This window comes from Protopterus annectens, chromosome 11.part0 (genome assembly GCF_019279795.1).
Source record: "Protopterus annectens isolate FY-2018-M chromosome 11.part0, PAN1.0, whole genome shotgun sequence".
Taxonomy (NCBI): Eukaryota; Metazoa; Chordata; order Ceratodontiformes; family Protopteridae; genus Protopterus; species Protopterus annectens.
Genome location: NC_056745.1, coordinates 378,535,348 through 378,552,894, shown reverse-complemented (window position 1 = coordinate 378,552,894; position 17,547 = coordinate 378,535,348). Strand labels below are relative to the sequence as shown.

Genomic DNA, 17,547 nt, shown 5'->3' with positions numbered 1-17,547 from the left:
GAAGATCAGGTCTACCATCTCATCAGCAAAGGTGACGACCCAAGAAGAAAATAGGCCAAAACCAAAAACCGTAAGAAAAACTGACACTTCCTGAGAAGGCATGTGGGAGGACCCACGTCCTTTCTGTATGAGAAGTTTAAGAATCTCTCCAAATGAGATGTCCACATGGGGGAGTCCTAGGAGAAACTTCTCCCTCATCAAACTCGGTGTCAGTGGTAGGGGATTCCTCAGGGGAACCCAAGCACCTCCTTTTGCACTTGTGCTTCCCATGCATCTCTTCTGTGGGCTGTTTGGGTGAGTACTCAGAAGATGACATAGTCTTTCCTGAGAGAACTGACTAAAGGTTCCTGGAAACTGGCTGCCCTGATGGGACTCACAGAATAGGCAGGGAAATTCTGTGTGGCAGATGTCTCTCTAGGTTGAGGGAGTACTCAAAAGCCTTGGATGCTGAAATCAACACACATCTGGAGAGTCTCAATGTAGCAGTTGAAACTCCTGAAGGTGGCTCAACCCTACATCCAGTTTGGCTGGGATCTTAGATTGATTCTGGATTTGAACTATCAAGCACCAATGCTCCTTACTTCCTTCTAGGAGCATTGTTGCTTGAACTATCAATCACCAATGCTCCTAGAAGGAAGAAATAATCTAAAGACCTCAGATCTGATCCTGCTCTGTCGGAGGAATGCTGGCAGTTTGGCTCCAAGACTCTGATATGTCTGACAGTGGCAGTGGCGGCTTTGTCAGAGAAATCATCAGAATTGAGAAAGTATGGAGTCTTGGCTCTGATGCAGATCTGTCCTGGGCAAGAGTTGAATCCAAGGGCTAAATTCTGAGAGGTTGGATCAGAGAAGAAGCCATTAAAGAGTGAAGGGAAGTAGTGGTTCATCCAGATCCAACAGTATGTCACAGCCAGAAAGACCCAAATGGAATTTCATCATCATCTTGTCTACGTCAGTTTCAGTGAGGCTTTGAGTAGAGTAGACCTACCTGACCTGAGAGAGGAAGTAGACAAAGGTGGTCTACAGTAAGAACGAGGTCTGTCTTGTAATACTGAAGATCAGAGCCTAGGGAAGATAGGATCCACAAAAAATCTGTGAGAAGTATAGGATCCAGTGACTACTGGTCTGAAAACAGCATTGACTCCAAAGGTCTAGGAATCTCAGGCGCTGGAGCCAAAAGAGGTGCCAGATCTGAGAGATCTTTTCTTGGTGGATTTTAACTTTTCTTTTTCTTTGTCTGAATCCTTTGCTTCTCTTTAAATCTGTCAGACTAATTTTTTGTTAAAGAGGGAGAAGAAGAAGCAGTTGTATGCTTCCCAAATCCAGAAGGGATTTTTCTCCTGTAGAAGGCTGAAGGAGCCACTTTATAATAAGCTTGTTTAGTCTTTCATTTATAACCCACTGACCAAAAGCCTCTCAGATGGAGTAGGAAATGTCCAGGTGCAAAGATCCCAAGCAGTATACACATTTATCTTATGCATCCAAATTCGGCAGTTTGCATGAGCAATCTATGCACTTTTTGAATCCAGAAATCTGCCATCCTAAGAAACAAGAAAAAAAGGTTAGCAACATTTTCTTCTCCTTAATAAAAGAGAAGTTACCCCAAAGAAAACTGTTTTTTTTTTTTTTTCTTTTTTGGTTAAGCCCCAAGACAGAAGTAAGAGGCAAGAGCAAACAGGAAAGAAAAGATTGAAATGGGAGAGGAAAAGTAAACAGAATGTGCTAGTAGAAGAGAGGAATATAATACTAACAAGAGAGTCAACCCAAATGGAAAAACAACTTAACTTCCTAAATAAATTTCAGCAACTTCTTTCCAGAGCACCAAGATCTGTCAATCGCTTATGAAAGCTAATGAGATCTGAGGTAGCTTTCTCTCTACACAAGGATTTCGGGTAGGGAAAGGAGCATGAGCACTAGATCCTATGCTTAGAAATGGCTGAAGTTGGATACAACTTCGGATCCATGATCTCATACAATGAGGGACGGATGGAAAAGACGACATCAGATTACAAAACATTTTCCATGATGAACATCAGAATCAAAATTCAAACTGTGCATCTGGCAGAACAATGGTTTTATCAGCCAGCCACCTTCTACTAGTGTGTGCTGCATAACATCAGAACATGCATTAGTGAATAGTGCAAATGCCATCGAACATGGAAGGTTCAGAAAAAAAAGCCGCTGAAATGGAAGACAATGACCCATGAGGGAGGGACCCTAATGTTAAATATGACCAATATTTGTTTCTTGACTACTTAAACATGGAACTGAGTGCTGATGTCTGTTTCTCCTTGAATGCCACAAACCAAGGACTTTAGGAAGTTTATGATGCAAACAAAAAGTCAAATATTGGACCAAAAATATGCTACTGTCTTGTTTTTTAAGTAACAGATGGAGTTTATCAAGATAAACATGTTCTGTACCTCCTCTTTGTCCTTTGCATCCCTTAAGTAAAATTTTCCCACATCTGGTCAGACAAAAAAAAGAGTGAGGAGAAGCATAATCCCCATCTATACTCTTATTCATGTTATCATTCCCAACCCTCATTAATCCAAAAATAACGAGAGGAAGGCATCCCTAAAAACAAGCTAGTTGAGGAGTCCATCTATCATTCTCCATTGCAGCTGGCAATGTTAAAATTAACCAAGAAAGTTTGCTATGGTTTCATATCAGTGTTTGCCCCAACTTATACTTATGTCATCCAAGAAAGGGCAAGTAAGTGGTGTTCCTCAATATGTCTGACAAAATAAACCAGATTCATAGCTATCCCTTAACTAAATTTACCAGTGCAAAAATAAATAAATAAATAAATAAATAAATAAGGAAAGAAAAAATGGATCAAATGACTCTAGATGGAAAAAATCCATAAATTACAATGCAAGAATACTATACTTTCATATAATTACTTACATTTAGCTCTCAGCTGAGCTACTTCTGTCTTCTTCAGTTCTAATTCTCTGTCTTTCTCATTTAACTCTTTAGATAGTAATTGATTCTAAACAAATAAACAACAAAAAACATAACTAAAAAGTAAATAAATCAACACATATATAATTAAATAAGAAATGCTGCTAAAATATATAGGCTTATAGCATCAAACCTCCAATAAGTCCTCCAGGTGAAATGTTAGTTATGTTCACTACTAAGTCTGGGTGAAGTGAACAGCCCAGTTCTCTAACCATTTAGATAAGGTAACAGCTCCTGATGTTGATTTTAATCTCCCAGCCACTGGATCCAATCTTACCCACTCCCCACCCTTCTACTTCACTTTTATTCCACCTACCAATAATGTGATCTACATAAAGCATGTTGGCTCATTTCTGTTCTCTTTGTCAGTATGTATATTCTTAGTCAATCCTCTTCTTATACTCAGCATCCTTCTTTACTCGCCTTACCATTTCAATAATTCTCCTTTGCTCACACTCAGAACTATGGTATCTATTCTCAGTATGTCCTCCAGAATACATCATGACACTTCAATGATGTTTTACCAATGCACTATGAGGCAGGGGGTTATTATCTGCATCTCTAGAGTCCATGGCACTAGCAATGCACTCCAATATCCTTAGGGTCTCTGATAATCTTCGCTCACATTATGAGATATGATTTAGCTTGGTGATAACAAAATAATCCCTTCTATTTTTACCTCCACCCATTTAATGTGTACCACACACCTTTACAAAAGATATGTTATCTCTCTGATCTCCCAAAAAAGTTTACAACACTGCTATGAACTTCAAAACTCATCAAGTACAGTGAAATCCAGATTATCCATCCTTGACACCCCTCATTAAACAGTTTGACCTTAATCTCCAGCTCCAGCCTGCTGTCTGGTGCAAATATGCTGAAAGATACTGGTTTCAGTACCAAATCCTGAGTCATACCACTAATCAATGACTTCTCATTTGACAGCACTCACCAAATGCATGCATTTTCTCCTAGGAGTTAATTACTTGTCTTCCCACACCAGTGTGGGTTTCACTTTCCTATTTTAGTTTTTCAGTCAGCCTACTGTAAAAAATAGTGTCAGGGGCACAACAATGTCCAAATATACAACGGTCACCAGTTCCCATTTGCCAGCCATAATAGATTCCCAATCAGAGAAATGTGTCAAATAAAACTGACAGTAACTCTGTGGTGTGAATCTATACAGCACTATTAGAAATCTGCATTCAAGGATTACTTCAGTACAACACACAGGATTGTCTTTGAGCTCTTTTATTGGACTGGGAAAATGTCCTCAAATGATTAGTGGTAACAAATATGGCTTGGGTGTAATATCATTTATTAACTACAAAACTTTAGAAAGTAAGCACATTCACATCCTAAACGGAAGCTTCATCACACTTAAACAAAGCCATAAAAGAATGTCAGAATACATATTGCTGAAACTTAAGCAAGCAATTACAAAATCAGCCTATTGGCTTGCAAGTCTAATTAAAACACTTAAATCATTTCTACACATAAAGACAAAACGTAAAACATCCTAAAATCAAACAGAAATAACTGTTAAATCATTCAATAAAGTCTGATGAAGCGCCCATTTAGGACGCGAAAAAGCTTACTTTCGAAAATTTTGCAGTTAAAAAATTATATCCCACTGAAGCAGTGTTTGTTACTGCTTGTTTTTTGAGACATTTATACTGTTTTACAGAGAGGTGCTTTATCCTCTGGAATAATTTTTTGTGTTGTTGGACTGGGAAAATGCTGACCAGCATGCAACTCCTACACCGTTCACCATATTCTTCTGTGCAAAGATATCATATATGCCACCAATCATTCATCTGGCACCATTCCCAAGAAAAAAATGCCAATTTTTTTCAGTGGTCCACTGGGCATGTTTTTTCTTAACAACCGATATGGGTAGTCCATATGGACCTGGAGATTATCTCCATGAAGACCTCTGATCCATCTTTTTCTCTCTCTATACCACTTCTTAGGTTGCCTTCATATCTATTCCTATATCTAAATCTGTGCCCACCTTCCCCTCCCAAGCTGTCACCTTACCATCTTATTCTTCTGTAAATTTTCACCTACAGAACAAATTCAGGTTATCAGCCTGACCTCCTACTTCTTTCAACTTATTCTCTGCATTAATTAGTTTGCAAATCTCAAATTATGTTTTCCTGCATTGTTGGAAAAATACAGTTGTGTAAGTAAACGTAAACATAACAGTAGATGTTTGAACGATCACTGTTGCAGCAGCCTAAGTTATATGGGTTAAATCTTGCATTGAATGCAATGGCTGGCCAGTTTCAAAATCTTCAGGGCACATTCCACATGCTGAAACTGTGAGTCAGCTCGAGCTAAGCTGACTAAAAGCAAGTTTGGGTGCCATGCCCTTTAGAGTTTTCATGGAAATTAAGAGAGGGAGGCTGAGCCCTAAAAGGACAATGTTAGGAACAACAAAAAACAAATGGCCACACTCTGGCATACAAATCACACCAAAAAACAAGGCTGGTGGATGAAGGGATTAGCTACTACAGCAGTGATCATTTGAATACCTACTGCTGTGGTAAATTTACTTGCATAACTGTACTACGTTCATCATACTGTTCACTGCTACAGTAGCCTTCGCAATATGGATAGATTACCATAGTTAGAACAACTGGGAGGTAGAAAAGTCCAGAAGTCCCTATAGAATGCTCTGAATAAAGTCTGAATTAGACCTAAAGAAGAAATCTAGCTTGTAATGCTTTATAAAAGTATGTAACACAGGAACAAATTGCTACTTCTTGAATATTTCTAAAATCCAACCCTTTCCAAAAAGCCATAGATGAAGCCAACACAGAAATAGAATGTGGCTTATTGCTACCTGAAATAGTTTTTTTTTTTTTTTTTTTTTGTGGTGTGAATAATAAAAAGGTAACAGCCTGAGACTTCACTTGAAAATATTTTGGCATAGGTTGTCCCTTTCTCTTATCTTCACAGGAAATGAAAAACTGATTGGGAGTTCTGAAAGATTTTATTTGTCAAGGTAGTACCAGAGTTGTCCATGAACATCCAAAGTATGACGCATCCTCTCTCTCTCTCTCTCTCTCTCTCTCATTTTTGGAATTCAGGGTAGAACACAAGGAGATGTGTTCTCAAAGAAACCCTGTTTTCGTGTAAAATGAGAGATAAGCGTGATCAACCATAAGAGCTTGTAACTCAGATACTCTTCTTGCAGAAGTCAGTGCAATCAGTAAAACTGTTTTTCATGCTAAGAATCGCAAGTCAACCAGATGAGCTGGCTCAAATGGCACAAGTGTTAGCTTCTCTAACACAACATTAGGATCCCAAGATGAAGCCACCAGTTTCTGTAGAAGTCTTTTATATAACACCCTTTCAAAACCATTTTGACAAAAGAATGCCTTGAAAGCGTGGGATCCATGGACAGACATGCTGAAATGGCCGACAAATGAACTCTGATAGAAGAGTAAGACAGGCCAAAGGAAAGTAAATCACAAACATTGTACAACCAGAAAAACATTAGCCCTGAATAGATGCTGGTTATATTTCTGGAACCAACTAGAAAAATGTTTCCATTTGCTTATATATAAATTTCTAGTAGCAGGCTTTCTCATCGCCATTAGAACCCGCTGCGCATCCTCAGTATAAAAGGTATTAAGACCCTCTTAGCCAGACAGTCAGCTTAAGTTCTTTTAGGTCAGGCTGTATCAAACACCCCATTTATTTTAAAAGGTAAATGATTTTTACTGTGATGCAAAAAAACAAGCCTTCTTTAATGATGATTAAAAAACAGTTATTTTATTTGTCATAGTGAATATGGATGGGTTTAAGTTCTAGACTGCAGGATTGATTAAATTATATGTTTTATTGTAACTATTTGTAGTTTCTTTGTTTTTTACTGGGGCTTTTCACCCCAGGTCTTCAATGAAAAGGGGCTTTAATGAGCAGTCAGATTTGCAAAAAAAAAAAAATAAATAACCCTGTAAACAATTGCAAAAAAAAAAACAAATAAATATTAATGTTTCCCATTAAGAAAATGTTTATAAAATATTAATATGCATTTAAATGTTATATAATAAGTGAATATTATTTGATAGATTGGATGGGGGTATACATTTACAAATGTTAGTTGTTTGTCTTTTCGGCTTTTACCGGTTAAGGGTCGCCACAGCGGAACTCCAGTCTGCTAATGACTGGCAGCCGATTTTTATGGTGCCGAGGTGCCAGCCTGATGCCCAACCTTCAGCGAAGGCACGCCCATGCACGCATGTCTTTCGGAGGCCACTCGACTGTTAGTACATAGTTAAATATTCTATATGCAGATATTCATGGTTGAAAATTTTCTACAGATGCCTGTCTGCAATATTTTAAAGTGTTAATTTATCATTCATTTCTATGATAAATAATAATGCATGGTATTAGCTCAGACCCTGCAAAGGAAATAGGAAAAATGCAAATGAAAACTGATATGGGTAATAACAGCATGGTGGGTAGACTGGTTACCAAACATTAAGAATAAATATTTAATCAATAGGTTTGATGGATAATTATGAATAACTGCTTGAAATTTATAATTTATGGGGCATCAAATATGCACTAAGACCTTTGTTATAGATATGTGTGGAAATGAACAATTTATATATTTAAAATGAAAGCTGCCTCACTGTGAAAGTGTGAAGGATGTAAAAATTGCAGGATGGGTCAGAAGAAATGCAAGCATTAAGAATACAATTTTGTAAGACCATTTTTTAATGTAACTGTAAGACACTAAAAGAAACTAGTGCCAGGAGAATGAAAAAAAATGTCAGAGGTGATAATATATGAGAACAGAACAGTATCTTTACAAATGGATAGGTATGTATAGTTTAAGTGGCTGTTAAACTGCAAGTGTACATCAGTGCCTTGCACAATATAGTAAACTGAGTGGGCTTAGAAAGCTACACTGACCCCATAACAACAGTGGGAAAAAACATACATACATAAAAGTGCTTACTGAGGGTGCCAAACGTGCCTGCTAGCTCTGATGGCATACAGTAATAAAGTTCTGACTATGACCTAGGCAAACAGAGTTTTAAAAAGCAGCTCAAGCACTTGCTAGGGCTGTCATGGGGAAGGAGAAGAGCAACATGGCTTTGCAGGCTCACCTCTCCTCAGGAGAAGGAGTAGGGCACAAGCTAAGACACTTGTTCTTGCAGTAAAATCCCCAGTGGAGATCAGAGATCATGTAGGAGTACTGTCTTTGAAGGGGAATGGAAGTCTTGAGGTATTACATCACTCACAGAAACAAGTGAACCACCTTCTGCAACAAGCCAATGGATACACCAAACTATGGGGTGATATGGGGGAATATGCAATGAGGTTAGGCTCCGAAACCCAAAGAGGCAAAAAAAAAATACAAAATATATATTGGTCTACTTCTTTTTGTTGAAAACTCATTTACTTAAATCTCAGTTCACCGGGACCAGTTTTGTTGAAAGCTCACTTTACTGAAAACTCATTTGTGTGAATCTACATAAACAGATATATATATATATATACACACACACACACATATATATATATATATATATACATATATACATATATAACACACACACACACATATATATATATATATATATATATATATATATATATATATATATATATATATATATATATATATATATATATATATATATATTTATATAAAGGCTCTTCTAGTCTACCAGGATGTTGATGGGGATGAAAGACGAAGAAACTGGTTGAACAAGCGCATAATCAAGCTGGAGGATGACTGCTGAGCTGAGAATGTGGAATGAGCAGAATGCAAAGGGATTATTCCCTGAATAAGGCTATGTAAAGACATTAATTATATATAAATACAATCACACATTTACATATAGGAGAGAGGTAAAACACGGGCAGTGATGGTCTTCTAAATGAAGTTTGGAATGTCTGAATTTTGGCTTGGAACTTAAGGGACATTTCCCTGTGGGGACAACATGATGGGGATACATGGCTGAACTGCAATTCAGCTGCAGAGACGCATGGTGTCTGCAAAGTCACCATGGGTACACAGGAACATGCTGTACTATGCCTACAGCAGGAATAGCCAATTGAGGAGGAGGGACTGGATCTTCTATAAACAAAAAAATCAGGTGGAAACCTGGTACCAGCAGCAGAAGGTACTGCACCTCTTTGAGCTTCTTGCAATGCTGCAGCAAGAACAAAACTTTGATGAATGCCTACAAAGAATCCATCTCCAGGGAAATGCCTGTTACTCTCCACAGGAGAATCACTGCATCTAGGGACCATCACTTAAAACAGTAACAGAATGGATTTCCTCCATGCTATCTCATAGCTCTACAAGCTATAGGTACACAAGCATGCACTGTATACCAAGCACAACAGCCATCAATTTCCCAACACATTAATAAACGAAATGTCCACTGGACACTGCAATTTCTCTGCCACTGACATATCAACTGAGCATCCTGCTACGGCTGCCTGCCATACTGCCTGCTCTTCCTAGAGTTCTTGAGGACCATTGACTTCATTTTACTCACTCCTGCAATTCTGGATGAGGGCATGGCACTGCATGCCACTCTGTGCCCACAATGAATCTGCCACAGTCATGTGAGTCTCTGCAGCTGAAATGCTATTCAGCCATATATCCCCACAGGGACATGACCTGTAACCTACAATCCCAAATCCAGGATGCCTACAAGAGGTGATACATAGATTAGTGCAGCTTTATTATCTAATACTAGAAACTAAACGGAGCTCAATTCATGGCAGGAAGCTGTCATAACAGTGATAACAAAGCCACCGCCCTATAGGCTTGATCATCAACATCAACCCCCTTTTTCCCATCTTCTACATGGAGTCAGGTTGTCACATCTGCTGTTGCCATCTTTCTTGACTCAATGTCACTCTCCCATCTTCTTCCATGGTCAAGCCTGAATGTTGCAGGTCTTCTGTCATACACTCCATCCATATGTTTACCGGGTGTCCCCAGTTTTCTCTTGCCTTCTTCCAGTAGCTCCCAAATCTTCTTCACCAGACTTTCTGCTTTCCTACACATGTCCAATCTACCATTATCTGTTCTGTTTGTCCTTCCCTGAAGTTGCAGCTACTTTTGCTTCTGCTCTGATGTCCTCATTTCTTTGTTTGATCCACAGTGTGCATCCCAACATCCATCTCAGCCACTTCAAATCCATCATTTCTAGATTCCTCAACTGTTCTGCCTTGACTCCCCAGGTTTCTGTACCATACAGCAGTACTGATTACATCACTCTTTTGTATAACTTAAGTTTCAACTACTTTGGCATTATTCTGTCACACACTATCCCTGACACTCTGCACCAGTTAGTTGCAGGGCCCCCTCCCCAATTCTAGTTTTGACCTCCATATTAAGATTTCCCTTCTCCTCAACCATCCCTTCTGAGTACATGAAGCTGTTAACGTGCACCAATAATTTCCCTTCTATCTCAATATTCAACTTCAGATTTCCCCAATTTGCTGCCATGACAGTGTCTTGTCTGTACTCACTTTCATTCCCTGTGCCTTCAGTTTTATATTCATTCCCCTAAAATTTCCTGAAATTCTTGTTCAGAGTCTGCTTATAATGCCACATCATCTGCATTCAGCAGCTCTGTTAATCTGTCCTCGCCAACCTGTTTGCTAATGTAGTTCATCACCAGTACTAACAGCAGTGGATTCAGAGATTAATCCAGATGCACAAGTACCTCCACTGGGAACTCTTTCTGTGAATTTGAATACTGTTTACACTTGTGTTATTGGGTCCTTATAAATAGCCTACATTAATTCTACCAGCATTTTCTGGACTTTGAACCACTGCAGTACTGCCCAAATCAGATTTCTTGTGGCCTTGCCAAAGCTTTCTCAAAGTCTAGGAAGGTGCAGTTCAATTCTTTCCTCATCTTTAGCTTCTTCTCAACTGTCTGTCTCACTATAAAACAGTCCAAAAGCAGTAAACAGTGATGTGTATATTTGTCAGTGGAAGAAACACATCTGGTAATATTTTAGAGTGTAGTGTTGATTAACAGCTGCGCAACATACAAAGGAACCACTGGTTGTGGTAAGTCATGACAGAAAGAAGCCCTCTGACAGGGTGGTACGGTATTACTTGGCGCAGGTTTTACCATAATTTGCACTTTTCGTCAAAATTTGTTGAGAACATAAAAAGCTATTTATTCAGAACTAAAGCCTATAGTGAAAATATGATGGGGTATTTCACTAATCTTGAGATTATATATAAGAATCAGGCATGGGTGTCCAACATCACCAATATGTTTTGTGTTGTATCTAGAGCAAGTGGCTATGATGTTTGGCCATCAGACCATAAGGGCTATAACGTAAATGAGGAAGAATTTATAATTTCATTGTCTTCTGATGTAGAGTATTTGACAGATTCTGAACAGAATGTTGGTTGGTTATTTTAGATGTTAAATGAGTTCACTAGGACATCTGGCTATAAGGCGAAAAATACAGAAAATAACAGCAGTGGTGATAAATTATACCCCTTCCCTGATTTTGCAGAGCGGCCATGAAGGAGTCACCCCTCCTAATGTATCACTATTGAGAGTCGTCGTCCAATCATAACGGGTTGTTAATGCATGATTTCTGGCAAAGTGTCCATGGTGATGACTTGAGAAGCATACCTTTTTATTGACAGGATAGAAACATCCCTACCAAGCTGGGTTTCTAGTCAAAGCCAGGTTCAGCAGGAAGTGCTGTATGAACCATTTCAGTGTTGGAGTGAAAACTATCTGAAATTAAAATTTCTGGAAGTCAAAGACTGCAAAAAATGTATCATGTCATCTTTCCCTACTCTTTCAAGTGAACCAGCTGAACAGATGTCCTTCCACTAAGCTTTGTTCTCTGAAGCATATACTTTGTTTTTTCTTGTGGCTCCAGACTATCAGGAAGTATGCCTCCAGCATTTACCATTCACTTGAAATATGAAGGTTTAAGGTGCCTCTTTTGCTGAAGATGCTATTTAAACTTAGTTTCTGATAGAAGTTTAAATACCTTTCTATTAAATTGACATTCTGCAAGAAGTGATTGCTGGACTCCTTATAAAGGAGTAGGTGCTGTTCTTTTCTTTTTCACTGCTAATACTTATGCCACAAATAGGCTTAAATGCCAAAAGTAAAACTGCTGTACTGAATGAAGCCTGCACAACGTTATGCAGATCACTACAGTGATCTTTTATCTGTCAAAAAGATCAAACTAAAGTTCAAATCTATGTCACTGAGAGATTACGTGGTTCATCACAAGGCTGGATGTCTCCACTGGTCATGCTGCCTAACAAGATCAAATTAGATTTATTATCACTGCTTAAAGTTATTTGTTTGAATTTGGCAGTGTGTGTTGTATTAAAACGTCCTGCATTCCACAATGGAGGAGGTGGTGAAAGTGAGTTTGAAGGAAGAAATGGAGAGTGAAATGGAGCAATAGATAATTTTTGATATGAAAACAAAGACAGTAACCAAAAGATGATGGCAAAACTCAAACTGATGTCAGAACTACACTAGCAGGGATTCTACATGGTTTAAAGTACATATCAGGATTGTTAGCTGGAGATGCCAAATGACTGGAAGTAAGTGAAATTTCTGTATTAGCAATATGATGCTACAGTTTATGTATATATGGGTCCACTTTGTAAATTCGAAATACTGAAATCTCAAATTTCAGTATTTCGAATTTACAAAGCCAAATACATTTCCGAAACTGGCAGAAGCGAGAAATTCAAAATACCAAAGTACGGATATTTTGAATTTCTGCTTCCGGTGGTACGGAATGTGGATGTTTGGGTTTAATTTTGGTAGGTTTGTTTGTGTAATTAGGGGTTTAGTGGGTGTTGTGACTGTTATGTGTATGTTTCAGGGACTGTAAGATGTGTATGTGCATGAATTTCGTTTGTGTTACTGTTTGTGTGATCTCGGAATTAGAATATATAAGTAGGGGTGTGTGGGTGGCGCAGCCTCCCACATGGGGGTGCAGGGGGTGCTTGACCCTGCTTTTATGTAGTTTAGATTCGTTTGTTTGATTGTGGGGGGGCTTTGTGCATGTTTTGTGTGTACTGTATGTGTAGCGTGGGTACGGGATTTTGAATTTCACGGTTGTATGTTTTCGAGTTTGTGAGTTGAGGTTGGGTTTTCGGCTTTGTGGTTTTGGAATACTGAAATTCAAGATTTCAGTATTTCGAAATTACAAAGTGGACCCGTACATATATGTATGTATATATATATATATATATATATATATATATATATATATATATATATATATATATATATATATATAGCCACATAAATATATATATATATATATATACATATATATATATATATATATATATATATATATATATATATATATATATATATATAGGGAGAGAGAGACAGCGTGCAACAGACGGAGAGAGAGAGAGTATATACTAATCAGCATCTGGTTCCAGTAATAAAGCTAGGAAAAAAGTTAAGGTCAACTGAAGTGTATGAAGGTGTGAAAGAGGAAACTGTTTTGAACTTGTTACAAAAAAATAATCCTCTGAACAAGTTTCAGAAAGTTGGTGATAGGAACTGAACAGTTTGCAGGTTGCCTACATCTGTAGCTCAGCAGAAGAAAGTGAACAAAAATACAATCTCAGTTTAGTTTTTGATTCTGTATGATGAAAAAATTTTAATGCAACTGTAGCAAGAAATACTGTGTGGAAAAATGGCCAGTCTGTATAAGTCATAATTTTTCAGAGGTTATGTTACAACAGAGACTACAATTTAGAGAAGAAATTAGGGAATGTAGAACAAAAGAAAATTTAATATAAACTAACTTTCTTGGAGCTACTTAAGGTGTTTTTACACAGAAGGCATGCAGATGTTCACTACTGCAAAATCTTCAATGGCTAAGCTGTTTCATGTATCTCATGACGATGTAGAAGAAATGAAACACCTTACTTCTTCTAAAGAAAAGGTTCTCCAAGTTCCATGGAAGTTGAAGATGAGTGCGAAAAACAGACTGAGTAATATGGAAAAGGAAGAGTAAATATTTATTCATCAGCTGGTATGTAGCAGTTTGAGAGGAGGTATTTGTCTGCTTGAATATTTAAACAGGCTGGTTGCCAGTGAGTATACATGCCAGAGAAAGACTAGTTTATTAGAAGTGGACTTCTGTTAACAGCACTATTAAGCACCAACGTACCTGTTTTTGAAAAGGGATGTAGGGTTCATAGTTTATTTACTCCAACATGGAGGATAATAGTTTTGAATTACTTGAATAACTTATGGAAGGAGATTACAAGAGATGGACCATCTTTAAAGAAGGTAAAATTAAGTTTGCATAGAATGAAAAACATACTTACAATGAATAAAGTTGTCCAGCTAATGTTTATTAGGGATGATTCAGAAGGAAAATGAGCATAACAAATAATTTAAAATACAGGAGAAACGACAACTGGAATTTGATTGAGATGTGCATTATTTTAAGACTTAACCAATGATGGGAATAAGTTATTTTTTTCTTATTTCAATTTCTATAATCTGTGAAGATGTTCACATAATATCCATAAATAATGACTGGAGACTATATATTCTAAACAGTATCAGATACAAAATTATTAAGACGAATCACAGGGCTTACGCTTACTGGCACATTTGCAAGAACAAAACTATGTTATTATGTTTACTGTTATGCAAATTGTAATCAGAACGTATACAGAAGATTATGACTGGCTCGATGATCATAAACAAACTTATTGTGTGTTCTAGACATGAAAGCCAAGAAATTCACCTCTCAAGTCAAGAATATAAAAGTTAGAGTTATGATTGATGAGACGATCATAATTCTTTGCAGTGCATGTAGCTTTATCTGTTCTAGTTACGGGAAAAAAAAATCATGATGTGTTTTTCCATTTTTGAAAGCTAAAAGACACTTAATGAATGCTATCAGAAAGACACAGTAACACTGTGTGTCACATTTACACTTAATCTTTCACGCCTCTCCACCATCCATATTTTCACAAAACATCCAGATTATTGCTTCCTATTTTTGGTTTGCTCCTCATAAAGTCTGTGGTTTTAAGACAAACCACTGAGGATTGAAGTCACTAAATAATGACATGCATGCGAGTTTCAGAGTTCGTATCCTCCAGAAAATACATGCAAACCCAAATCTTGTTATTCTAGCAAGCTTCTAATTTAATTACAGGAATGTAGGGACATGTTACCACAACAGACAGAAGGCAGAAATTATTTTTTATTCTGCTATTGTCACTGACTGGTCAGAACAGGCAGATTTGACTGCCTAGCAAGGGAGCCAACCTTAGCAACTTTCTTGGGGGCGTGCTTAACATCTGTTAAGGTCGGGTTCTATGCCATTCTGGCTCTTAACTAGTTTGTCTTTTTCCGAATATCAGAGTGTAATCAGCAAGCTCTATGTACTACATTATTATTATTACTAACTACCTAGAACGGGTAGTTTTCAGGGTAATCTCGCTAGTTTTCTCTATCTGTTCTTGCTAAGCAAACATTGTATGTCTTGCTGTATTAGCAGCTTTCCTTCTTTTCTTTAATCGCTACTTTTTTCAAACATTTAGGTCCTATCCATAGTCCCCCCTTGGGGAGGGATAATAAGCTTAATTTATTCCTTCTGAGATAGTCTAGCAGATTCCTTTACTTGTTGTTTGACTTTTTAAAACTCTACTTAATTTCAACAAACTATGTATAATACATAATTTTTTTTTTGTTTTTACATAGTGGTTGTGTCTTATCTGTTTTATGTCTATGTATATGCTTATTGCTTAGAGTATTGCTAGACAGTATTTCTTAGCCATACCATAAGGACATGTGTGTTGTAGTTTTTTGTTGATGAGTGGTTTTATGACTGAGATTTTTAATCCTGTTTGTAAACTGAAACTGAAATTTTGCCTTTTTGTTTAACAACTCTAACTCTAACTTTCTCCCCCCTTTTCTTCTTTTCTCTCAAGCTGCTCAAATACATTTTTTTTTTTTTTTCTTTCTTTCCCACCATACCACCTTACCAAAAACCAGACCTATATAACATCCACCCTATTGTGTGGGTTATTCTCTTCACCTGGGTAACTAACCTCCTGACTAAAAAAAAAAGGATATTTTTTTGTATGTCTCTTCTATTTTGTGTCCTATATTTTTATTTATTTTGTCTAATTACACAACCTTAAGGTATACTAGAATAGAGTTTAGTTTTGCCAGCAGTCATATCCTCCCTCTCCATACTTCCCCCCCTCCAACACTCCTCCTGCCCCCCTGTAGCCCCTGCACCCTGTATTCTCTTTTCTTTACTTTCTTTCCTTCCTTTATTCTTATCACCTTCCTTCTCTCATTATTGTAGAAAACTCTCTAGAGATCTTAGTACAATTTATTTACCTAGCCAAGGCAGTCTACTCTCTACTCTCTCTCTCTTCTTTTCTTCTTTTCTTCTTTCTTACCTTCCTTTACCCCCCCTTCTTAAGACTCTCCTTCATCTTCTCTGTTCCAAAATGTATAGCAGAAATTTATACAAGGCAGGGTAGCTCACTGTTTACTGACAAAGGCAATTCTCTTGAACATTATCATCAATAACATAAGGGTCTACCAAGAATAGTTACTTTAAAAAATTAAGTGGCTAGTGTACAAACCCATAACTTAAGGGAATTTGATGATCAAAATATCATTGTGGTGGTAAGTCTGCAAAAGTTATTAGTTTACAATGCATCTTATTTAAAGACTACAAAAAGTAAGAAAACAAATGTCATTGTGAGATTTTGAGTGTTAAATTAATTTTGGTTGGAGAAAAAAGAAGCAATATGTCACACAGCACTCCAAATGCACAGTGTACTTCGATGGTAGCTTAAACTGGATGATTTGCATATGTAAAAGAATAAGTGCCTAGATGATATTTGTTTTCTTGATGTCCAACAATGCTGTTTTGATTTATACCTCTTCAGAAAGAGGAAGGCTATATGATGATAATGATGATGATAATGTATAATATATGGGGTTTGGTGTAAAATGGCTTTCCAGTAACTATGGCAAAAATTTTCTGGAATGAAGCTTGATGAGTCCCCTATTGCTTATCCTGACTAACACATTGTGAATATTTGTGTGGAGTTGTTAAGGAAGCTGTGGTGCAAGGCAGGCTGACACTGGACTATAACATTCTTAAATACAATGACTGTGACATGTTTACTTCGAGTCAATGCGAAAACAAAAAAAGAAGTTATGTCTTACCATAACATTCCATCTGAGTTGTTGATCTTCTTCCAGTCATCGCTGATGGGTTCGGTTCCGAGTTGGCCTAATGCCAAGCTCGCATACACCAAAAACTCTCAAGCTAAGCTGCTACCCACAATGCCCTTCTCCCAGTTACCTCAGATCAAGTTTGCATGCAACATATAGGAGAAACAGAAAACAGAAAAACAGAGGTCACTTCTGCGTAGAAATCCTGACACACCACAAGGATCCAGAAGATCCACCAGGAGCCTTTGTTGGGGGATGGAGGGAGGGTGTGATGACTGGAAGAAGATCAACAACTCAGATGGAATGTTATGGTAAGACATAACTTCTTTATCTGA

General features: G+C 37.5%; 1 protein-coding gene across 1 annotated transcript in view; it reads right to left on the bottom strand.

Annotated features, from left to right (window-relative positions):
* CEP290 (centrosomal protein 290) overlaps positions 1–17,547 on the bottom strand; it is a 3,346,332-nt gene that overhangs the window by 2,373,660 nt on the left and 955,125 nt on the right. Inside the window, exon 18 of the mRNA XM_044087863.1 lies at positions 2,910–2,994. Coding sequence (XP_043943798.1) covers positions 2,910–2,994 — 85 coding nt within the window. The remainder of the gene's footprint in view (positions 1–2,909; positions 2,995–17,547) is intronic.